Source organism: Astatotilapia calliptera, chromosome 10, assembly GCF_964374335.1.
Source record: "Astatotilapia calliptera chromosome 10, fAstCal68.1, whole genome shotgun sequence".
NCBI classification, from domain to species: Eukaryota; Metazoa; Chordata; class Actinopteri; order Cichliformes; family Cichlidae; genus Astatotilapia; species Astatotilapia calliptera.
In genome coordinates, this window is record NC_137431.1 from 22,589,873 (window position 1) to 22,614,882 (window position 25,010).

Below are 25,010 nucleotides of genomic sequence, written 5' to 3' on the forward strand. Positions count from 1 at the left end.
ATGACGACGATTTGTGAGACTGGTAAACTTATGATACGTACGATGGTCTTTCGTTCGACACGGTGCGTTTCAACGTCCTGCACCCATCCGTCGGTAAACTGTACCTGGGCTTGTTGCAGTGACCGGAAGTTACTAAACTTCATGAGTGTATGCACTCACTCCAAGAACCGTATGATTATAAATATGCATATAAATATGCTAAGATGAGATAGCTGACTTCATCTAACTAGCAAATGTTTTCCAGGCTACGTTGGTGATTCAGTTTTTTTTAATATGTATGATATTTTTGTCATGCGATTTTAAAGCTGGTCCTACAAGCGCATCCATGAATAACATGCAGCTTATCTCAGAACTGTCGGTGAAAACTATTCTTGGAGCTAGGTTTAATTGAGCTGCATTTTAAAGAGGTGCAATTTCACAATTTGTGTATATTTTCTAAGTTCACTATTTTGTCATGTGTTGAGAAAAACACAGATTAAAAAATTACATGGTCTAATATTTACATTTAGCATAACTGCAACATTATTTTTTCGTTTTTTTTTTTTAAAGACTCGAAAGGACTTGAAATTCAAAGTTTCAGACTTGTGACTTGACTCGGACTTTTACACCAGTGACTTGAGACTCGACTCTGACTTGCCTGACATTACTTGAGACTTGACTTGAGGATAAAGACTTGAGACTTACTTGAGACTTGCAAAACAATGACTTGGTCCCACCTCTGCTGTTCATTTACTTGCTGATACTAATATCTAATCAACCAATCACATGGAAATGCAGTGCTTTTAGCCATATAGACATGATCAAGATGACCTGCTGAAGTTCAAACTGAGCATCATAATGGGGAAGAAAGGTGATTTAAAATATTCCCAGTACGAGTATTTCAGAAACTGTTGTTCTACTGGGATTTTCCTACAAAGCCATGTCTTGGGTTTATAGAGAAAGGTCTGAACAAGTAAAAAAATATCCAATGAACAGCAGTTCTCTGTAAGAAAATGCCTTGTTAACACTAGAGGTCAAAGGAGAATGTCAAGACAGCCTAAATTTGGTGTAAAAAATATGAAAGCATGGATCCATCCTGCCTCGTATTAATGTTTTAGCCCGCTGGTGGTATAATGGTGTAGTAAGCGCATGGCCCACTAGAGGACGCCAGGCCCTCCTCACAAAGCATGTTTTTGACTGTATCAGTGGACTGCTGGAGGTCACTTTGAAGGGCTCTGGCATTGCTCATCCTGTTCTTCCTTGCTCAACGGAGGGGATACCGGTCCTGTTGATTGGTTAAGAATGGCCTTCTGTTCTAGGATATACAGCAAACCTGGCAGTGACAACTGATGTGCCATCCTGGTAGAGTTGGACTACCTCGGCCACTTCTACGGGTCGGTCAAAAGCTAGCAGCGCTCTCCTACTTAATTGACCATATCAATATTCAAGAAGTTTAAATGGCTTGAGGTTATATTCTGCTTAAAAAGTGTTTAATTTTTTGGAGCAGTGTATTGTGCAAGGTTGCAGGATGTTTGTAGTGTTTGCAAAACTACATTTAAAATAAACCTTATTTTCTTTCTGAAAACTGGATGTAGGATATGCAATTACTACTGTGTTCAAGACAAAAAAAACAACTTTTTCAGCTATAAGTCATTTTATTTTTTTAAATTTTTGCTTCTTTTTGGTGACGTGGCAACAACAGCAGCACCCAAAAAGGTGATTTGTTGCACCAGCATTCACTTTTAAGTAAAAAACAAAACAAAACAACAAAACCCCTCCCAAAACAAAAAATTCAAGGCTACCAGAGAACAACAGACATACCAGTGCTTTTGAATGAGAAAAGCTCAACAAAGAAATACTGCATGACAGTAACTTGTTGTATATAGTTCAAACATACGATACAAGTAAACTCAACAAAAACTCCCTGCTTCCACTTAAACGAAATAACATTATAATCCGAAGTTACAATTGTTTGTGGTGGTGGTGGTGGGGGAACACAATTTTGTCATGTACAACTCTGAACAATCCGTGTTAACTACCAGTGCCTCTGTATGTATACTTACACTCAGACATACCGCAGTAGTTTACATTTTCAATAATCTCGTATGTATAATTCTCTCCTGAACAGCTATTTTGCTTACAAATTTTTCATATCTGACATTCATAGTTTACATTTGCTCTGGAAATGCTGAAGTCATCTTTAACAATACAGCCCACCAAAGCAGCACAGAGAGAAAGCAGTTTCCATCCTACGCTCACAACCTTTATGTCATTAAGTAGTCCGTTCAGTATTACTATTATGCAATATTTTTTGTAGTCAAACAAAATGAGAAATGGCATGCTGAGGCGGCTGGTTGATGCGTAGTGTTGATTAGAGATGCTGTCGTCTGTGTCTTTGAGAGAGGCTACTCGGTCATCAAGAACAATCTCAGAGGAAGGACAGAACTCTGTTTCAGGAGGAAACTAAAACTCAGGGGCTGCAGTGGAAGCAGTTAGTCAATGTCCATTTCAGGGAGATTTTTCTCTGGCGTTTTTGTCTGCTGTTCCGTGCCCGCGGGCGTCGTTTTGTCCGGGTTGCACGGTTGGCTCTCTGTTCCCTCCTGTCCGTTAACCGGCCCATTCTCCGTCTTCTCCTCATTAGGAGGCTCCACCTTGGGTTTGGGCTTGGGTTTAGACAACACTGGGTTGCAGGATGCATAAAGCTCCTAAAGAGTAAAAAGATACACATGCTTAGAACATGACATCACAGTTTTTAAACTTAAATTCTTCAGCTCATACCACAATGACAAATTACTTCAAACTGCTTGGCAGCTACTACAAGACTGTTGAGTGTCGTTTTTGGCGTTGGGTTTTTGTGAAATCTTCAGATGCTCTTAGGCCGTCAGTATAAGGAAAACAAAAGATAATGATGAATAATGATCTTAATCACCATTAAAGTAAAATAATAATAATAATTCATGTTTATTCTGTTAAGATTTTTTTAAGTTGATGTTACAAAAGTATACTGGATAAACTTTGCTAATATGTTCATATTTATATTACTGTCTACTAATTGTAGACAATGAGCCCTTAAAACCCTAAGGAAGCCCATAATGAAGCTCTCTTAAAGAGCATGTAAGTGGTGTGTGTGTGCTTTTAATGTCTACCTTAGTCTTGGCCTTGATTTCTGTAACTTTGACCACTGGGTCCACGGTGAGGTCTTGATTGTTCTGCTGGTTCATCTTGCTGTTCATCCAGACCATGGCATCATTTACCTGCTTGTCCACCCTGGTCACCTCCAGCTCATCCAGATGATCATAGAGCTCGTCCTGTTGGGGCACACAAAAGTAAATTTGACAAACGTCTGGGGATTCTTGAGCTTAGTCTGTGATATGTCTGACCTACAGCTGTTCTTAAAACTTTGTATAAAGAGTTCAACAACAAACCCTGGTTACCTTTGCCTTGTAAGCTTCAATTATCTTCATGTACATCTGGATTTGTCTCCCAAGCTCCTCAAACGCTTTCGGCCTCTCCTCAGCTTCCACGTATCTCTCGTGGATAGGCTGGCCAATTTTCTGTTAAAGCAACATCGTCAGTAAGGCCGCAAAGTTATTCCAAATATCTGTAGAGTGAACCATTTTATGTCTTTTTTTTCCTCCCATAAAACTGTCCAGTCATACAATGAGTGCGTAGTTACCTTGAGTTCAGCCAGTTTGTCGATATAAACTTGCTTCTGTTGGTCTTCTCCATCTTCATACAGCCAGTTCTCTGTGTCCTCCAGTTTTAATGAGAACAAATCGCGATCCTGCATGTGAAGCAGTGAGGAAGATTCATTGTTTAACATTAAACACATGCATTTCATCTGAACTGAAGGTTTACACTTAGTTTAAATTGAACAGAATCCAAATGTTACAGAGACGATCAGTGTATGATGACGTGTCCAGTGTGTACTCACTGCTTCATTCACAAACTTCTCCAGGATGCCGTGGAGTTTGTCCCTCATGTCGTACACGTACTCCTCCACGTTGTTCTTTGCATCATTCCTCTCCTTTTCCAGCTTATCCTGCATGATCATCTTACCCTGGAGGAGTCACAGTAAAGTCTACATTAGTTGAACTACTTAGTTAAGTGTGCACCAAAAAAAAACAAAACAAACAAAAACAAAACAAAAACATACAAAAAAAACACCTGAGGATGAAGCAAGACAACATTTACAATTTCAGGTATATTCCTGATGTTACACATGTCAAAAGAAAAAGAAAAAAAGGTGATATTATGGTTTGATTAACTGATTAATTATCAAATGATCAAGAGTTGTCCATTTTTAGGGGCTGTTAATGATAAAAGCCAAATCAGCTCCTCCCTTTTTCACACTGTTGGCTGCTTAATATGTTCGTTTCTATCTTTTGCTGCTTAGACAAATACATGTAAACAGCTACACTATGGAGACACTTCTTTAAATGTTAATGGTAACTAGGACAGCTTAACCCAGGGCCAGTGAGCATCACTAGGCATTACTGCTTGAGACAACACTGTGCATGCACACCACACATTCCTTGTGATTTTTACAGCATTACCTCATTTTCCACAAACAAATTTAGTTCTTCTCCGGAAAGCTGCCAGTCCAAGCTGCTCTCTATGGGCAGCTCCAGTGTTTTCGTCTTTACTTTGGGCTTCTTGGCCTGAGGAGGCTGGTCGTTCTTCTTCTCCTGCTGCTTGGCATCCTCTGTCGTTGTCTGTAATAGCAGAGATGAAACACGTTTTTCCCCCACCAGACAAATCAGCAGTATTTGACTTCAGCCTTTTTGAGTACTTGAAAAGCTCCAACTTCAAACGTGCTTTTGTGTTTCACCAGTTTCACAATTGTACCATCTGTATAATTTTATTGTGCTTTTTGTGATAGGTAAATTCTGGCCTGTATTGACTGTAAGTTTCTATATTGTTAGTTTATAATTTCTTCATGAGCCTATGGCTTTTATTTGTTATGTCAAAAGCAAAATTCCACATGATAAAGTATGGATGCATTTTTCGTTGTAAGTGAGAGGAACAATTATAGTTTTAAGCTCTGGGAATGACGACACTTTTGGAAAGTGATGACACCTCAGACCTTCAGAGGGCCATTTGAGGTTTGCTTAAGACATGGTTTTAGAAGTTAGTCTTTACAAATAGAGAAATTTATGTGTGTTTTTATGTTAAACAGCATGCTTCAAAAAAATAAAAAATAAATGAATGTTTTAAATTAAAAAAAAAAAGTCAGTGGCAAATCATGTTTCTTAAAATAATGAGGAAAATAAAATGTATTGGATGTATTGGTTACCTGGTGCTGGGCGATATGGTTAAAAATTACAATAATGGTCATATCTTGCCAGACATATATTTCACAATAGACACTGCTGGAGTAATACATATCAAATTTTACATTAGCTCTGCCAAATACTTTTTCCCCAGTGGCAGAAATAAGCTTCCATAAGTATCCATGTACATGTGTATCAGTCTATTTTGGGTTATTTTTGTGTTAAACACTGTAAATTGTGTCTTTAGGGGAACAAGGTTTGTTGAGGAAAGTGAACTTCTTTTACATTTTAAAGTCTTCGGGTTGCTGTATGCGTAGTACTTATACAGAACAATCTAATTTTTCTTCTATATGAACGTATGTACCCATGTATGTACACATGTATGTATATATGCATGTATGGGCATTAGGGTTTCCTTATCGCCCAGCACAAGGTTACCTCCATTTCTTCTGTCTCTATTTTCTTGTCTCCGTTGTCTCCAGCCTGGAGTTTCTGATCCTCCTGGTCCACTTGCATTTTGCTCTGACACACGGTAACGAAAGAAAGAATATACATATAATTAAATTAAAACAACATGTGCTGCTCTGTTGCTGGTGTCATCTATTAAATCTGGGTTCAGCCCATTTTAAAATGGCAGTCCCCAGCAATTATTCAGATGTTCACGTCAAGGTTTTGGAAATGTTTGTGTCATGTGCACTCCTGTTCAAGAGTTGCAATCAGTCTGTATGCAATAGTGTAGTCAGAAACCTTCATTGCTAAAGCTATTAAAGCCATCTAAAGCTTGTCAAGACAAGATGCCTAAATAATACAGTAATGGGGTGGGGCTGGAACTAGGTTACTGATTGAAAGGCTTTCTCAGGCGCAACACAAACAGAAAGCAAACATTTCTCCCGTCTCTTCCTTACTGATATACACATACCCTCTCCATGTCATTAGTGTCTAACAATCAGTGCAAAAGCACATAATACACACCTCCTCTTCCTTCACGATCTGGTCTGTTTCCATTGGCTCCTCTCCTTCAGCAGTTTTCACGACTTCAACCAACGAGGCGCTTGATACACTGAACACACCGTGAACGTTCACCCGAACTTTTACCTTGACCTTTGCGCTCTCCCCTGATGCCTGAGGAGCCACATTCTGGATCAGAAACTGGCCTGCGGAGTTAAAAGTTAGCACTGATGAAAATACCTGCGCATATATGAACAAATAAATAGAAACTCACAGAACTGCATCTAAATCTGAATGAAGTTGCTGTACCTATAGTGGCTTTAGGGTAAGGCAGCTCCTTGGGATTGTTGTAGTAGGCTTCAAGGCTGAATGGCTCTTTCCGATAGAAGGTCAGTACTTTAGAGAAAGGAGCTGCGTGGTTCTTTGGGAAAACCTCACAATCACTGCAAAAAACACAGAAAGAGCAGGTGATTGAGACAAATATACAGGGACAGGACATCAGAATGTAAACTCAATTTTCTGTTCATGTCATCGATGGTTTGAAACAAGCTGTGCTAGCTTACAGTTTTTATTCCAACAACGCAAGTGGTGAGAGAACTGACACGAAGCCTACCATTTGTCCTCTGAAGGTTTCCACCTACTCAACCACCCACCCACCTACCCACCAGCACGCACCAATCTGTTATTTGGCAACAGTTTATAAAACACATCTGAAGTCTTTATCAAACTCAAAGATCATTTATGAGAGGGTTTTAGGGCTTGAAACAGGATTTGGATGTTATTTAGCAAAACGTGAATGAATCCAGAAAAGATTTTTGATACTGGATCTGCGTGGTACATGGGTGTGGGCAAGGTGTGGCAGAAAGTCGTGAAGGGAGTCAACAGTACGAGTTCTGGCTAAGCTTACCCTTCAATATAATAGGAGCAATGTAAACAGGAGGACAATACATTCAAGTATTAAACCAGCTGCATTAAAGGGATGTTTGTGCTACTTTCTGTTAGATTCAAGCCTAAAGAGTACCTGAGTCCTTCCTCTGCAGCTGAATTCCACTTTAGGGAGATGGAGTAAGGGACAACATCTGTAATTGAGAACTCTCTCACTTTGAAAGCTGGTGACAAGATGGCACACTGAGGGGAAAAAAACACAACAACAACAAAAACCAGAATTTTAAGGTTAAACTTTTGTGTTCTTCATTTTCAGGCCAAAAATAGTATTCAGTATTCAGTATCAGTATTTGTGAATCTTTTTTGTTTTGTTTTTTTAAACTGTCTCCAAATCTTTCACAGATCACAGCCTTCAGCGATCCTCTCATAGGTCTCCCTCCTGGTATAACACAGCTGTTACTGTGTGAGTCTGCTGCCTGAGTCACTGTGGGGATCAAAGTGTTTGCCATGTGACAGGCATGCTGTACCTGCAGAGCACAGCCCCTGGCCACGGCCTCGTCTGCATTTAGGGTGGTGCTCAGCTCTTTGCCGAAGAATTTGCTGATCCGCTCTTTGATGGCAGGGATTCTGGTGGCGCCACCCACGATCTCAACTGCATATATATCCTCCTTTTTCAGCTCTGGATACAAAAAACAAGCGACAATCACGAAACAAAGCAGGTTATTTAGGTTTACAAAGTAATACGTTTCATATTTGTTTCATTTTATTTTTAAAGTTGAAAAGTAATGATTAAAGGAAGGCTAACGTGCTGCTATTGTCCAGGGGGAAGGGCTACCACAGCAAAGCACATGACTGAATGTGTGAGCGTGCACGTGCCTACAGGGATAGTCCAGCTGCTATTACAGTCTCATGTACTCACTGGCTTGTTCCATGACGCTGCGCAGGGGACCCTCGACTTTGGCCAGCAGCCCCGAACACATCTCCTCAAACTGGCCTCTGGGGACACATGATCATAAATTATTAATAGGTGCAGCCAACATGCACACTATGGAAAACTCCATTAATTTAAGAAACAACACTATTCCCTTTTTAAAATACTTGTGGCTACATGCTATATGCTGATCTTATTCTCTTATTTAATTTAACTTTACTTCTTACCTGTTTAGTTTACTGGAAACATCAATATCATTCATGAAGCACTCAATGTTGAGAGGGAGGTCAGAGGAGTTGGCACTCATCAGCTTCTTGAGCTTCTCGCACTCCTGGTAGAGCCGCACAAGTGCACGGGGCTTGGACCTCACATCCAGCTTGTACTTAGTTCCAAACTCCTCGCAGAAGTGGTTGACAAGGATATCGTCAAAGTCCTTGCCACCAAGGTCTGAGTCAAACGCAGTGGCCAGGATCTAACAGTAGAGAAGGTAAATATATTAGTAGTAGGTAGAAGCAAGTTTAGGTTTTGCCTCTGACGATTTTTGATCCCTCCTTATTTTTCAACAGCATAACCCAGAACACCAACATCACTGATAGTCAGAAGTGTTCACCACTGACCGTAAATGCTGTATTTTTTTTTTACATTTATTTAATAGTCAGGCCTGTTTATTGACATCAGAATATCGTAAATATAAGATTTAAACAGAATCCACTTTAGTAAACTTGCTAACTCACATGAGCACTTTCAGTATTTATCCATCACTCACCTTGAGCTTTCCCTTATTGAAGGCACAAACTGACACCTGGTAACCAGAGTGGCCCAGGTCCACAAACACCACTATTCTGGGCTTCTCTTCTGGAGCTGGCAGGTCCTGCTTGTAGATTCCATATGCCAGAGTCACTGCAGCAATCAGACAGAAGCTTCAGGTTATTTTCTGCTCACCGCTGCATCCAGGAACTAATTAGTACTCCAAATTCCAGCTGCACTATGCTAAACTAAATCTGCTCGAACTAATGCAATTGTTACTGCAATGCTGCAAATGTATATAAATAAAATGTAGGGCAGGTTTAATGCTGTGCATCTATTTCACTGTATCTCATGGTTAAGTTATAAGCTAATGCAATAACCATTTTCAACGTGTTTCTGAGTAGTATGAGATTAAAGGCTCAACAACAACACAGCAGACTTAAAGATGATCTAGATGTTTCCATGAACCTGCAGTAGTCTCGTTCATCAGTCGTAAACAGTTGAGGCCAGCGATCTGAGCTGCGTCCATGACTGACCGTCTCTCTGCATCAGTAAAATAGCTTGGTACCTAAGAGGAAAACAAAAAAAAAACATTACATTACACTATTCCATATTTAGGATCAATCTGGGCCCCTCAAAGGAATAAATCACCCATCTCACAAGATTCATAACCTCCCTGGATAAAATTACCAAGTTAGTTACTCAGGGTGCCAAAACAAAACAGCTCCTTGTGGAAAAGATCACAGGCTAAATTTAGCTATTGGCAACAGTACTAATAACATGTCATCCATCTCCAGAGCTGATGTAAACCTTAAGTTTAGGCCCAGTGAAAGCAAGGGCCTCAAAGTGTGAGCTCTGTAACATTACGTAACAGATCCTTATTCTGTGCTAAAGAAACACACGCTTCCCACTCTTCAGCTTCGAGGTACAAGAGACGAAATAAAGCTTTCAGACAAGACGTGTGCTGAAGTGCTCAGGGCTCAAAATGTGACAAGAGCAGGTGGCAAAGCATTTCTACACCTTGCAGGCAGCTGTCAGCCTGCATATTTTACCTGAGCTGGTAGAAAATTCAACAGGATGACATTAATCGCTGGCTGTCAAATGACAGGATGTAAATCTAATGCAGTGTTCTATTCAGGTACAGTACACAAAGTCACTTTATGGCAACTTAAAGATTCATCATGCAACGTCACTTTCACCAAATAAACAAACAACTCCTAAGACATTTAAAGCTACCTCCATAAGATCTGTTGTTACAAACCTAAGCCTGAAAAACCATCTATTGAGACCAGGATAACCAGGTGGATTAATAAAAGACCTATCCAATCCTATTTAACACGTCTCATAGAGCTTAAGTAGGGTTGTGCCACATTATATCATCCAAAATCTGGAAGTTTTAACATGATACAAAAGTATTATACAGGAAATCATTGCTGTAGCAACGCCATGTGTTTAGGTCCTCTAGTGCAGACAACAATGAGACAAGCCCAGGAAAGTCTGACAGTAAAAGCACCGTGTCAGCCTCTAATGATGATTTAGTACCTAAAAAGGAGGCGACTTCAACACCCTCTGACACACCACAATACTTTGCGAAATATGCAAGAAAACTGGTCCTGCAAAAGGTACTTGAGGAAGAAGTCATCATCACCAAAGCTATGAAGGAGCTGGTAATGTGCAACCCAAATGTAAACACGTGAATCAACCAGGCGCGCTGGCTGCACTCAGTGTGACAGGACGAGCAATCGGTGGATGCAGTTTACATGATGGAAAAGGAGGGCTATAAGCAGCTGGTTAAAATCCCTGAGCCAGGATGCAACTAATGCTTACCGAGATGACGCAATCTACTACTGGTTTCTTGAGTGCACTTTCAGCAGTCTCCTTCAGTTTGGTCAGCAGCATGCCAGTTACTTGCTCAGTGCTGAATATCCTCTCTTCTTCCATGTACATCACCTAGAAATTGGTAATGAGGTAAAAGATTACTGTCAGGACAAATCATACAGCTGTCCAGTAGAGTAAGATGTTTGCTGCAGTGTACACAAGACATTTTATGTTAATATTTCCATTAATAAGAAAACTCATTAATTATTTAAATGGCTATCTCAGTTTCATTTAGGGTTTTTTTAAGATGACAAAAATATGCATATGTGATAAAATATGGAAAAGATGCAGATTGCAAAGCCTTGTGGTTTAACAGGCAAAACCAGGTTTATGTATTTTGATTTGATTTGATATTTCTTGTGCTCTTATTTATCCTGAGGACTGACATTAATCATCTCCACGGGGACTCTACAACATGCCGCTCTGTGCCTTTGCAGTGTGCCAAGCGAAGCATTGTCATTTATGCACTTGCAATAACTTTGGGTATTTCTGGAGTCTCACAGTCATCATCTGTTAGTGCCAGAAATGTGTACATTTTTCACATTTAGGCAGTCAGCAAAGCGTACGGTTCATATCACCAACACAATTATCATTTTGCCCATAGGATAATATTCCAAGAGACAAAATCCCTGCAGAAATAAGTACAACATACTGAAAGTGTTTTTAGGATTAAATGGGAAGATGAAGTAGGAATGCTATGAATCAGAGCAAAAAGTATTACATGACGCACTTCTTAGAGCACAGCATGTAGTGAGTGGAGGATGCAACATAGTCAGAAATAAGCTGTTGTATCTACTGTGCGGTCTCTCGGTTAATTTTCTTTTAATGGTCTTTTTTTTCTTTTGATTAATTATTTCCCATCAGCTAAGCTGAGGGCAGAAACCTGGTTAGAAAATACAATCTTACTTTTATACCGGTGGCCCCAGAGGGCATCGGTGCCAGCTCGTACACCAAGTTAGACTTGGCCGACTGGATGTAAGGATCTGTGAACGCTCTGCCATGTAATCGCTTGAAGCTCTGCACTGTGTTCTTATAGTTGGTCACCACCTGAATAAAAAAAGAAAGACAAAACAGGAGGAAACAAAGCCAAGTATTAACCACTTTTTACATTTAATTGTAAATAATTCTCATAAATATGACCGTATCGGTGAATTAATTTTTACCTGGCTCTTTCCAGCAGCTCCTATCGAACGATTTCGGGGTCCAAACGATACAAAAGACCTGGACACACACGAGTCAAAATGTTAAGCTACATTAATGACACAACTAGCAGAGCTTCACATGATAGTTCAGTGACCAATCTACACTGGTCACAATTTTTAACTAGTTGATCTCAGCACTTTTCTAAATAATCCTTGTTGAAACCTGGACTGAGGCTCCAGACTGGCTTGTTTAAGTTTTGAGTTGTCTGTACTATATAAACACAGGCTGAAGTGGTGTGGTAAGTCCACTTAAATCACACAGGGCTTGCCTCTCATCACCATCTCTATCAAACACAGATGCTGATGACACAGAGTAAGCGTTGCTATGAACACACAAGTGGAGTGTGGTGATGTCAACAATACAAGTCTCTGAGGAGAGTCACTCAGCGGATGCTGATCTTCAATCAAGAACAGGACAGGAAGTTGTATGGTAAATAGACTGGCTGTTATAAAGTGCTTTTCTATTCTATTTGAGCACTCAAAGGACTTTTTACAGTGGTGTTTGTGATGTTTATGATGTAGTAGAGAGTAAGTTCACAAAAACAGTTCAATATTTGTCAAAAAATGTCCAATATTCATAATTTTTCAAAATTTAATGCAACATATTTATGTGAGCAACAGACAAAACGTTGTGCAAGTTACCAGGAAAGTATTTGTTTTCTTTATACTCAGTAAGTATAAGCCTTTACAGAACAAAGTGTGTTACGAATATTCAACATGAAATTCTGTGTTTAAATTCTGAATGTGAATTTGTCGTATAATACATATATATATATATATATATATATATATATATATATATATATATATATATATATATATATATATATATATATACACACCAAGAAACTGTTATGTATAATCTTTCTATTCACCAAATTATCTTATACGTGATCTACTTCTCTGACACATGTTTGCCTTGTAAATTTGAATAAAATTAAATAATTTTTAAAAAGTCCAGGTTGATTCACAATAAAGTATCTTCAGCAACTTAATGATGTATACATATTTCATATAACCATGACATAAAACCCATTTTATATATATTATATTAAATTTCTCTGACTTTCTGACTAGTAGGTGCACATCTAAGCATAAATTGGGCGTTAATGCTTATCTTTTTCTTTCCCTGTTTAATACAAACGTTATAAATAAATTACAATATAATAACTGGTCTTATTTCATTTTATTAATACTCTTTGGGAGGGAATTCTAAATTGTAATGATACATCTATAAATATACCAGTTAATCATTCAAAACCAGTGACAGTGTATAACATTCAATAACGCTTGTGTGCTTTATATTAACGTTGAACTCTTACAAAAGAGAAAATACTGTAAAGACTTTAAAAATTAGTCACGATGACTGAAATCTAACTAATGGAATTACAAAATGCGCCATGAACCCAAATAAGCAGAATTCAAACAATATTAAAAAACCTTTCTGATAACAATATGTTTTTCAATAATACTTTTGCATAATAATAAATACTATATAACCTTACACCGTTTAAAACATGAAAGGCTAAAAGACATAAAAATTTGCTAGAATATTCCAACAAGAGATTGGCCGCTGTCGTCATCGTACAGAGCATAACGCAAGGCGTACAATTTGCCACACGGGGCACACCGGTTGGTCGGAGTTTACGCCTTGAAGACAAGCACAACTACTTAAAAACGACAGGTGGCAAACACCGCCCGGTCGTGTTTTAACCGGCGAAGCCACACCAATTCTCCAAACTGTCATTACCGTTAATAAAACTATGAGCTCAGCTAACTTGCTTAGCTTCATAATCGGTCTTGGAAGGCGGTGTGAGCCTTATGAGTTAATTTCTAGATGGTTCCATGCTCACCATAGACAGGCTGAGAAATGTATCACTAACTTACACGGAAAAGCAGTTCAATTTCCCAGCAATGAGCACAAATGGTCGCTGAAAGCAGAGAAGTTGCGTTCACGTGTATTACAGTGACACAGGTGAGACAACACTTATAAATGAAAACCTGTCCTGTGTAGCTATCCTTCACAAACTATAATAAGATTTTACTTGGTACTTACGGTGTACATCTGTCGCTGTACTCATTGGCGATTGTCTCGATTCCTCCAGCTCGGGCTACAGCTACATAGCAGCTTTGAAAGCCCAAGTCAAATCCCACCACTGACATCTTGAGCGATATGTGTCTCCTAGGTTTATCTTTGTATACAGTATGATTTCTGTAAAGAAAATAAACCTGTAACTAGATTTTAAAACATAAAAAAGATGCTCCAGTCAAGTGAAGTTGTTAAGCTGCTCTGTCTTAAATACTTCTACTCATAATCCACACCGCTGATTGTTGCCGGTGTCTCTGATGTGTGTTGGCAGGCTGCAGCGGCAAGGTCTGCTTTACCGTCTCGCCCGCAGACATCGCGAGATTTACAGGGTTCTAGCGCTCTCTGGACTTTTCCATATCCACGTGAAAGACAGTTCTCCAACAGTCGAGGTGTAGGGAGAAAGCTCCATAAATTTCTTCTTATTTAATAATAAATAATAATAAAAAACTCCAAGTTTAAGGTTTACAGTAAGTGAAATCAACAAATGACTAGCTTGATGAATTCTGGAATCGAATCAGGGTGGGGAAACAAAAATAGACTGTGATGCAAAAAGTGATGAAGTCATTTTTGTCCCCTTTTGTTTTGGTTTTTTTTTAATTTTTTTTTTTATTAGAAATAAAAAAAAAATGTAAATGACCCAGCTCAGAGCAAAGTCATGGGGAAAATAAGAAAATATAATAACATTAAACAAATTAATTATAAACAACTAAAGCATAGCAATTTTTAAAGTCGTTGTTACTGAAAAAGATTAGTTTTTAAATACGTTCTCCTTAGTAATTTTCATGATATAAAATTACCAATCATTATAAATAATTAGTATAAAATAGTAGCTGACATAACACTTTTTTGGTTTGGTTTGCAAAAACAAAATGTCATTTATTTAAGAATCTATGAAACAGAGAAGAGAGCTGATGACATGTAAACGCAGCTCTGACAAATCGTAAATGCAGGTGGGTGTGGTGACACTTGACTGCTGAAAGTGTGCACTGTGTTGGTGACAGATAACTGAATGCTTAACCTCAGTAACTGTTTCCACAGAAAGTGGAAATAAGAAGCTGGGGAGAAATATGATAAACAGAATGTTTATATGCCATTATATGCTGATTGTAAACGAAACATTATTATGTGAGGCACATTTTTTCCTTTAATGTAGTATAAATGAATCACATGTATCACAGTACTGCACTAAACTCTAATTCATTTATATTTTATTTGAAACATAGGAAATCAATGCACCAAGATATTGAAACATGTTCAAACCAAATGGAAATACAAGAAAAAACTGAGTTTGTGAGTTTGTACACATATTTGGATAATGCTTTTGCTGTATTGGCAGTGCGTTTGGTATCACTGTCATGCTTTCCAGACTGTATTGCACGGAGGATCAAACTCTGACTGTGCTTTTCTGCAGTCATAATTGATCAGTTTTAACAAGAACTCCAACACCATGAGATTTACATGATGGAGGGGATTCATATCTGCATTTTGTTTTACAGATTCTGCAGACACTCACAGTTGTACGTCTCTCCTGACCTCTTCTGCACAAACTGATGATGATTCGACTCACAAATTTCAAATTACACTGACTTTCAGACCACTTTTTTTTTTCTAATTTAGCATACCTCGGGCTGTTTCCCATTCTTAAGAATGGCTTCTTGACACTCACTCAGACCATTTCGTCAAACAGATGGATTAAGAGTCAGGTCTTTACTGGATTTTGTCCTGTTTCTTAAGGATGACTTTGAGATACTTCTCATCTGCCGAAGAGAGCTTTTTTGTAGTTGTCGATTACAATTTAACGACATACAATTTGAAATTGTGTCTTTAATTGTCTGATCTGTATTGCCACCATACTCATTTATCACTTAGATGGCTTTTGTATGTTTGAATGATTCATAGGTCAGAGTTAAGTGTTACATACACAGACTGGACTGAAACGGAGGGAAAATAACAGCGAATGTCCAAAGGAAAACTTTGACAGAATTCAGGAAGCCTGCAGAACCATTGCTCAAGAACACTTAGAATAATATCCTGTTCCTTATAAGCAAAATATCAAGAAAAATGAGGAGTTGCTCAAGACTTTTGCATAGTATTATTTAAAAAAACACACACAAAACGTCAGGGCTGCTGTGAATTAAATGTTAATGATTACAAATACATGCAGTAGACCTTCCTTACCCATAGGAGGCGATAACGGAGTTGATTGGGCCGGAAATACGCGCTTATTTAACGCCAACAAAGAAGAAAAAGTAACCTGCAACATGGCGACTCCCATGCATAGATTAATAGCCAGGAGGCAAGCGTGAGTATAATATTGTTAATTGACTGTAGCGCTGTGGGTTTTGTATATTCGTGAGTACTACAGGCTGTTGAACAGCAGCGAGGTTCAGCTGCTCGAGCTCCGTGTCAGACTCAGGGGCCGGTGAACAGTGAACGCAGCTCCAGCGCGCCTCTCTGTGCTCCACATCATTATTAGCTTATTTATTCTTGTAGAGGGTGTCTGTTCAAGGCTGGTTGACGCCGTGAATGCCACTTTTGTCACACTATCTGTTTCAAGAACGACAAATAAAATGTCGGGTGTCTGTCACGTTTCTGCGCTCACTTGTTTATAAAAGTCAGGCGGATTTTTGCCGTATTTTAGTGTCTGTGAGGAAATGTTGAAAATATTTTTGCATTGAATTGTAACACAGGCAACACAGCAATGTCCCGCTGGTGCTCGGTTTTTTTTATTTTATTTATTTATTTTTATTTATTTATTTTTTCCAGCCATTTATCACTGGTCTCAAGTTTGCACCTGAACTTATTCTGATACGTGAAAATGATTTCATCTCTTCTTGAGCAAGGAGAACTGCAGGGTGGTGCTCCTTTTCATTACTGTTTTTCTTTAATGAGCATTTGAATTCGTATAGGAATAAGAGGTCGGCCCATCTTCATATACGCTGCATATTTACTCACTGTAGAAAAAGCACCTTTAAAGCACTAATGAAGTTAAAACTTCCAACTTCTTCAGCAACTACAAAGCTGTACTTTTGTTTATTAACATTTACAGTTGTGGTCCAAAGGGGTCATGGTAATTTTGGGCTTTTAATGATTTATTTGATCTGTTCTTTCTCTAGGGTGGGATTACTGTACAGTGTACATCTTTAATGATGGTAAAAAAAAAAAATGGTAAAATGGCCTGCATTTGTATAGCGCTTTTCTAGTCCCTAAGGACCCCAAAGCGCTTCACACTACATTCAGTCATTCACCCACACTGGCGATGGCAAGCTACATTGTAGCCACAGCTGTCCTGGGGCGCACTGACAGAGGCGAGGCTGCCGGACACAGGCGCCACCGGGCCCTCTGACCACCACCAGTAGGCAAACACGGGGTTAGTATCTTGCCCAAGGATATTTGGCATGCAGTCAGGAGGCAGCCTGGGATCGAACCACCGACCTTCTGATTAGTGGCTGACCTGCTCTGCCACCTGAGCTACAGCCACCCTGCATCCAGTGATGTTAAAAGAAGGCAAGAACAAGTTTCAATTTATTTTGGATTTTCTCTAATCCACATAGCATCAAAAGTGTATATATACAGGCTTAAATACTGCATACACCTCCACTAATATTTGGTTAAATGTCCTTTAGCAAGTTGCACCTCAACCAGACATTTGGCAGCCATCAATAAACTACTGTCAGATTTTTGGCTGGATATTTGAGCACTTTACTTGGCAGACTTGTAAGAGTTTATTTAAATTGGTTGGTTTCTTAGCACTAACCTGGTTTTTAATTTTCAATAGGGTTGTGGTCAGGGCCTTGGGAAGGTCTTTCCAGAAGTTTGCCCCCCCCCCCCCCCCCCCCCATTTTAAAAAGAAAAACAAACAAAAAAAACAGTTTTGATGTTTGCTCAGGATCATTGTCCACTTGGAACATCTAATTGTGTCCAACTTCCAAATGTTTAGTTCTTGATTTGAGGGGAAGTTGAAGAATTTGGAAGTAGTCCTCCTCTTTCATTATTCCATCCCCTTTGTGCAATGTACAGGTAGCACTTGCACCAAAACAGCCAGAGAGCAGGATGCTACCACCACCATGCTTATTCTTAGGTTTAAAAGCCTCACCTTCACTCCTCCAAACATACATCTTGTGGTTGTGGCCAAATAGCACCAATTTTTTGTCTCGTTAGACCATAAAACCTTTCTCAAGAAGGCATTTCACTTGTCCATGTGGGATGCAGCATATTTCAGTTGAGTTTGAAAGTGTTGATTTTGGAGCAGGGGCTTCTCGCTTGATCAGCCCTTGACCCTCTCAGTCTATGTCAATGTAAAACTAGCTTCACTGTGGACAGTGATGCTGATGTTCCAACAGTTTCCAGTTCATCATCGGGATCAAGCGCTGGCGGTTCCGCAGTTGTTCCTCGGTGACACATTTGAATAAAATTCCTCCAATACAACTTCCCAGTTTGTGTAAAACTGGAATTCTCCTTTTTACTGTAGATCTTCAGTAAGTTCCTTGGGCTTTAACAGTTCAATCTAGTGAGTGCTGTAAGCCAAATCCTTTTTATGCTGGCAAAGAGAAACTACCACTTGCAGTCAGTCATGATCACTAATGAGAAGTTAATAGGCCTTGGCCTTTCATGTTAAAAGACACTGTGAAACCTTCAATGCCACTTTTTAAAATATTTAAGTAGGGATAGGTATCGTTTAGATTTTATCCAATACCGGTGCCAAATCGGTACTTTTGAAACGGTGCCTGTGCTTAAACGGTGCTCGAACCGGTGATTAAAGAATGGAGAACACAAACTAGGGCTGCTCGATTATGGCAAAAATGATAATCACGATTATTTTCACTGAAATTGAGATCACGATTATTTGACGATATTTATTTCGTCCGCCAGAGCTTATATTATTTTTTTACATGCTGTAGTGCCATTTGTGGGAGCATTTCAAGTTGCTATACATCAATACAACTGTTATAGCCCATATTTTAAAAATGTGTATGCATTAAGTCCATAGTAACTACATTAATTGCAAAAAAGTGCAATAAACTACAAAAAAATTGAAAATCGTTTTTGTTTTTACATATATTTCTACTTGGAGAAATTTAAGAGGTTTATCCCTCAAAACTTTAAATACAAAAAAGTTGCGAAAAATAGTTTACAACAACAGGAAATTTATTTTGAGTGTCTTCATAGTTTTATTTTTGGAGATACAGCAATTTTTATATACTGCAGGAAAAACAAAAAAACAATCCTATGATGCAAATTTGCAAAGAATGTGCATCAAAATAAACTATTTCCAGCAGTGCAATTCGAGTTCTAAGGCCTACAAGTAAAAAACTACATTTTCCGCAAAAACGTCACTTGCGATAGTTCACGTTGACGTCTTGTTCAATGTGGGAAGTTCATGATCGGATCGGCAAAGCGTGTTTCTGGAATATTATGCTTTTGTTCCTGCAAGCTCTTTTTATGCTATTTTTGCAAAGCTATATGTGGAAGGAAACCGTGACCGAGGACAAGCTGATGGCATAAGATGTACGTACAACTCCTCTGGTTTCATATGGAAAAAAATTTATTGTGCTAGCTTAGCGTTCAGGTTCTACAGGGATTTAAAAATAGTTACACAAAACGAGCATGCTGCTCTGACCGGCTTTAAAGGTTTAACAATAACAATGTATTGAATAATGACTTTAAAAAATAATATAAAATAGTGTGCAAATACTGATAACAGTGCAAATGTTTGCAATATAAGAAATAAATGAAAAATGTGAACTTTGCAGTGTTGCTCTGTGGTGCAGTTACGACACCATAGCAAAGTTTACACACTGTGTCTACTTGATCCACGTCTGACTCCGCGAACCCATAATGTTTCCACACCACTTAAGTTTTTTTTTTTTTACCTTTCTTTTCAACCAACGGCAGTCCACTCCTCTCCAAATAACTTCTGCTTAGCTTTCCGAGCTTCCCTCGGGTCCTCTTAATTGTTGTGACGCGTGTTCGAAATGCAGAGCAGTGCGCTTGATTTGCCACATGGAGCAGCGCGAGAGTAAAGCATGAGGGAGGGGCTAATAATCGGCTCAGTCATTTTTAATGATCGTTGAAAGCCCAGATCGTAATCGTGATTAAAATTCGATTAATTGAGCAGCCCTAACACAAACTTTGTCCAAAAACCTTGTAACTACGACGGTGTTTGCTAGTTCACCTTGCATGCATTAATATAATAACGTTGTTAGCGTACTTAACGTAAATTACACACGAACAACATTAAGCTACTCGCCCAGAGAAGAACTGCTGATGCTGCCATCGTCATTTCTGCTACACTGGCAGGGCTAGGGGCCAGGAGTCTCCCCTTCGGGTTCTTGGGAGATGTTGCTAACTCCAGGTTAAAAAAAACAAAAACGCTATGCGTCGCCAGGTGTTTCATCAGATTCGAGGAGTTACCTCCTTTGCACAGTATCACCTTAAAGCACTTGCTGCAGGCTGCTGAGTTTGTGTCTTTTGCTGTGAAGTACAGCCAGACTTTGACCGCTTCGCCTTGGGCATTTGTAATCTGTAGCTCTGCTATAAAAGAACGTACGTACATGGGCCCGCCTACTATCCTTGGAAAGGTAAAATGATTGGCTATAATCCAAAGTGTATGACATCTCAGGAAAAAAAAGCACCGAAATGTGCGCTGCTTTTCGGTCTGGTTACTACCGTTTATGTCAGAACCGTGCCATAATGGCACCGGATACCAGTACCCATCCCTATATTTAAGGGAGTGTATGTATATATTTAAGTATGTATGCATACATTTGACACTTTGTGGGGGAAAAAAGAATCCAAGAAAGTAATTGAAAGTCCAAACTTACCATGACATTGACACCTACGATGAGTGGATGTAAACTTCTTACCACAACTGTATGTGACAGCAAAGAGCCATGTCTATTTACATTCATATTAGCCTTTGTTGTTACATACAGGGAGGCAAACAAACAACATGTGCGCTGCCAGAAGTGTTTGGAGATGGGACACTGGACCTACGAATGCACCGGGAAGAGGAAATATGTGCACAGGCCATCAAGAACGACTGAGCTGAAAAAGAAACTCAAGGAAAATGAAAACAAACCCCTCAGCATAGCTGGGTAAGGTGTCTTGATCAGATTAAGCAATTTTATGTACAACAATACCTCTGTGTTAATATAGATATTTGTGCATCAGATTTTCTTTTTTCTAATCACTAATGATGTTCATTAAAAATCTTTTTTTTGTTTTAAATATTGGTCTCTACAGACCAGGCACAGAAGGCTCCAGTGAGAAGAAAGTGAAAAAGAAGTAAGTAAGGTGGACCAACTGTCACAACTGATATGATGTAGTTATCAGACCTGCGATAAAGTAGGGTTGCACAATTATTATTTATTTTATTCTTTTTTTTTTTGGTACCTCCATGATGTCTGTGAATAAATTGTGTAGCAAAGTAGTGGAACGTGATTTCAGTGCATCTTTGCGAGCTTTAAGAATATGCCAATGGGCCTTGCAGGCTCACATTCATGGACATCGGAGTTGAGGTTGGACTTACGTTACAAGAATAAGTCCTGCTTTCCAACACTGGCCTGTGGAGTTGCACAGTTCATGTATTACATTCCTAAAAAAATAACTTATTACACAAAATGATACTGGGTAACATTCATAGCAGAGAAGAATGGTTAGATTACGGTTTTGCAATTCAACAAGTTTTAGACTGATTAATTTCCGGGGGAAAATTTGCTCAGCGAGGGATTCCAGGAAGGTGCTGGCATCCCCGAGTATGTGTTTCGGAGCTGCTTCCCTGTTTTGAAGCTTTAATTAAAACCAGTCTGTTTTAAGTGAGTGAAACGTCCCTAAACAGCTCCCTCTTGTGGAAGCTCTTGGTGACTGCACATCACTACATTTGCAACCTTTTCAAATCTCTTAAAGATTGCAGTGTTTTGTCTCATAGCCATAATGTCTAATCCATCAACCTAACTGTTCTAAATGTCATCTGTGGTAATCTTAAACACTTTGTTTATCCGTTGAAAATGCATTAAAACTTTTATTTAATTTTTTTAATGGTAGATTCTGGTCTCATCACAGCGATGTGTTAGAAACACCATTGTTGTAGTCTGAGCTGTGATCACAGCAAAAGCACAGTTGTTACTAATAACAAGTCACAATGTCTCTGTTTTGTTCTCCCAGCATGTGCAAAAACAGGACTGTGAAACTGAAGCAGTTACACCAAAACCTGTTGTTTTTTGTTTTGTTGGGGTTTTTTTTTTTGTCTTTTCCTCCTTGACACCTTTGCGTTTCTTACTGCGACAGCCATAAAACAGCCACAGCACTCCTTTCAGCTGAGGACTCTTTATCTTTCCCAAATAAATTAACCTTCTTCTTTTTGAGAGCAGTAAGAGCGCCCGTTTGGGTCTATTTAACTGAAGATTGACTCAAGAGTTTGTCCCCTGGTGGTAAGGGTGCCTGACACAGCAATTATTCAATGGGTGTAAAAGCATTATAAGAATGTGTGTGGTTTTAAAAAAAAAAAAAAAAAAGTGTCACTTGAATGCATTTTAAGCCAGAGTCGACTTGAAAAACCTCTCAAAGTTCTGCTGTCCCAAGTGTTGTGACTTTCTTAGTCTTGCTTGTTTGTTTGAGGGTCGGAGGGGAGAATGCCATCAAATCCCATCAGTACCAGACATAACAGGGATATATGAAAGTAGCTGTTGAGAATTATAACACTGTCACTCCCTGCTCATAAAAGAGGCAGATAAAGGCCTTATTATCAGAGAGCTCATCGTGCGACTGTTCTGGTCTGTTCAGCATCCAAAAGGAAAACCGTAAAATCGTTGTCACGTGTGTAGCCGCGAAGTCTGCGTGACACCCAGCTGCACCAATTTCCCCATCGTGGAAAAAATGCAGCTTGCATGTATTATCTCATCACGCGACACGTGTGAAAGGGCAACTCTGGATAATGTCCCAACCCACATTTTCCTAGAATTCGCGTGTGAGAAAACAAATTGGTGTGCAGGTAATGTTCCAGGTATGCAAAATCAGCACTTGTAGTTGACGTTGTGTCCTCTGAGTTCCAGTGTTTGTAAACAGAGTATTACAGCAAGTGAGATGCACCTTAGGGACTGTAACAGGTACAGCCTGAGACCTTAATAACCAAACCTCTGGTGTTCAGCGTTGGATATTCAGATTTTCCTCCACTTGTTCTCAGGGCTAAAGACTCGAGCGACAGCAGCAGCGGCTCAGGCGGCTCCTCCAGTGACTCATCGTCAGACAGCAGCGATTCCTCCAGCTCCTCTTCAGATGACAGCAGCAGTGACAGCGACGATGACAGCTCTTCCTCCTCCTCATCCTCTTCTTCGTCCTCCTCATCTTCGTCCTCAGACAGCTCAGACTCAGGAAGTAGCAGCGATTCGGATCAAGGACCTCCTAAGAAGAAGAAAAAGAAGAAATAAACATTGTGGAATCAGCAGGATTTCTTGTTGTTATTTTTCTTTTCCTGATTTTTTTTTTTTTTTTTTTTTTTTTTTCCCCTCCTTATTAAAAAAACAACAACAACAACTGAGTGGATATGGACTAAGGAGAGGAGACACGATGTCACAAAAGAGAGAAATAAGGCAATTCCAGTGTTACTTCTACTAGTGGGATATTTTCTTCAATTTTTAGGTCTACTAAGGATACAAACTTTAAATATCCAAAGCAACGAATGTGATTAATCAAATGAAATCTTGTGATTTTGTACTTTAGTATATTTTTAGTGAAACTTAATCTGTACAGTTCAAAATCTTTATAAAACAGCAGCATATCTAGAACTGAAAAGACATGATACAACAATAAAAGATTATATAACAGTTGTTTTAGTCTGAATAAAATTAGTTACGCACACAAAACTCTTGTTGCTCGGGAATTGGATTTGCTTGTCTCACTGTAAAGCTAGTTTTTTTTTTTTTGTTTTTTTTGTTTTTTTTTAAACCTTTTTGAATTTGCTATTGTAAAATATTTTATTTTGCTAAAAAAAAAAGAAAAACGCATTATATGATTTTAGATATATGGATTTAGGAATAAAATGTCAAATAAACAGTCTTTTTGTTCACGAGTTTACAAATAAAATATTTTTTAAATCAGCATATAGTCATGTGAAATACAGGTTATTGTAGTTTTGCATTTTCTATTTCATTTCATTTTCACTTTGTTTTTACGTTTAGTTGGCGTTAGTTTTCAGAGAGGATTTTCTTTCTTCAGTTTAGTTTTTTTCAGTTTATCATTTTAGTCTTTTTATTATCAATATAGGGAGGGGATATGTCAGTTTCAGGAAAACCAAGGATTGCAGTAAAAACAAAGCTGACTCGGTCTTGACGACATCTAGAGTCTTAATAAACACATCCATCAATGCCTCATCAGGCAAGTTGTAACAATTGTTTTTTTAAACTTAGGGTGTTTTCTGAATATGCTTTATTTTATTTTTTAATAAAAGTGTTTAGTTTTAATTTTTAGCTAGCTATAATAACCTTAATCGGCACATAACAAAGAAAAACCCATCTTGTGTCAGCAGGTCTTAAAATTATTCAACACAACCTCATATGAACGACACATGACATAGTAAATCATTTTTAACCTTAGCCAAACTACAGAAGCAGTGTGTGGGAAAACCAAGTATACCCTATGATTCAGTAGCTTGTAAAACCGCCTTTAGCAAGAATAAGTTGAAGTAATCAATTTCTGTATGACTGACAGTTGCTTACGTTGTGGAGGAATTTTGGCCCACTCTTTTTTCCTTTCTTTTTTTTACAGTGTTGTTTAATTTCATTGAGGGTTGCTGTTGCATTGCGTTTGTTTATGCTCAACTTTCCTGCTACAGCATTTCATCAGGATGAGGTCTGCGCTTTGACTCGGCCATTGCAACACCTCGATTCTTTCTTTTTTTTCCAGTTATTGTGTTGCAGATTTAATGCTTTGCTGTCAATGTCCTCTTGCACAACTCGATTTCAGCCAAGCTTTAGCTGACAGTCACATGGCTTCACCTTTTACTCAATGACTGCAAAGTTTCCAAGTCCGGTGGTTGCAAAAATACCTCAAATCATCAAACCTCCACCACCATGCTTCAC

General features: G+C 38.8%; 2 protein-coding genes across 4 annotated transcripts; one reads left to right on the forward strand and one right to left on the reverse strand.

Moving 5' to 3' along the window:
• Window positions 1-1,614: 1,614 nt before the first annotated feature.
• On the reverse strand, window positions 1,615-14,221 carry hspa4a (heat shock protein 4a). 2 transcript variants are annotated; one of them, XM_080307227.1, is made up of 19 exons: window positions 13,900-14,221; window positions 11,805-11,862; window positions 11,548-11,688; window positions 10,591-10,713; window positions 9,232-9,331; window positions 8,783-8,916; window positions 8,244-8,488; window positions 8,005-8,081; window positions 7,613-7,764; window positions 7,222-7,328; window positions 6,510-6,643; window positions 6,225-6,406; window positions 5,691-5,774; window positions 4,536-4,694; window positions 3,914-4,039; window positions 3,656-3,763; window positions 3,414-3,533; window positions 3,126-3,287; window positions 1,615-2,684 (listed from the first exon to the last, which is right to left on the reverse strand). In XM_080307227.1, the coding sequence occupies exons 1-19, from the start codon at window positions 14,004-14,006 to the stop codon at window positions 2,472-2,474; spliced, it is 2,532 nt and encodes an 843-aa protein (XP_080163353.1). In that variant the 5' UTR covers window positions 14,007-14,221; the 3' UTR covers window positions 1,615-2,471. The 2 variants fall into 2 exon arrangements, with proteins under 2 accessions (XP_080163353.1, XP_080163354.1); XM_080307228.1 differs by lacking the exon at window positions 5,691-5,774 and having other exon boundaries at window positions 13,900-14,215.
• Window positions 13,589-24,029, forward strand: zcchc10 (zinc finger, CCHC domain containing 10). 2 transcript variants are annotated; one of them, XM_080307231.1, is made up of 4 exons: window positions 13,589-13,818; window positions 20,868-21,029; window positions 21,178-21,219; window positions 23,117-24,029. In XM_080307231.1, exons 2-4 carry the CDS (start codon window positions 20,911-20,913, stop codon window positions 23,358-23,360), a joined length of 405 nt encoding a protein of 134 aa, XP_080163357.1. In that variant the 5' UTR covers window positions 13,589-13,818; window positions 20,868-20,910; the 3' UTR covers window positions 23,361-24,029. The 2 variants fall into 2 exon arrangements, with proteins under 2 accessions (XP_080163357.1, XP_026037681.2); XM_026181896.2 differs by lacking the exon at window positions 13,589-13,818 and adding an exon at window positions 16,094-16,234.
• Window positions 24,030-25,010: the final 981 nt, after the last annotated feature.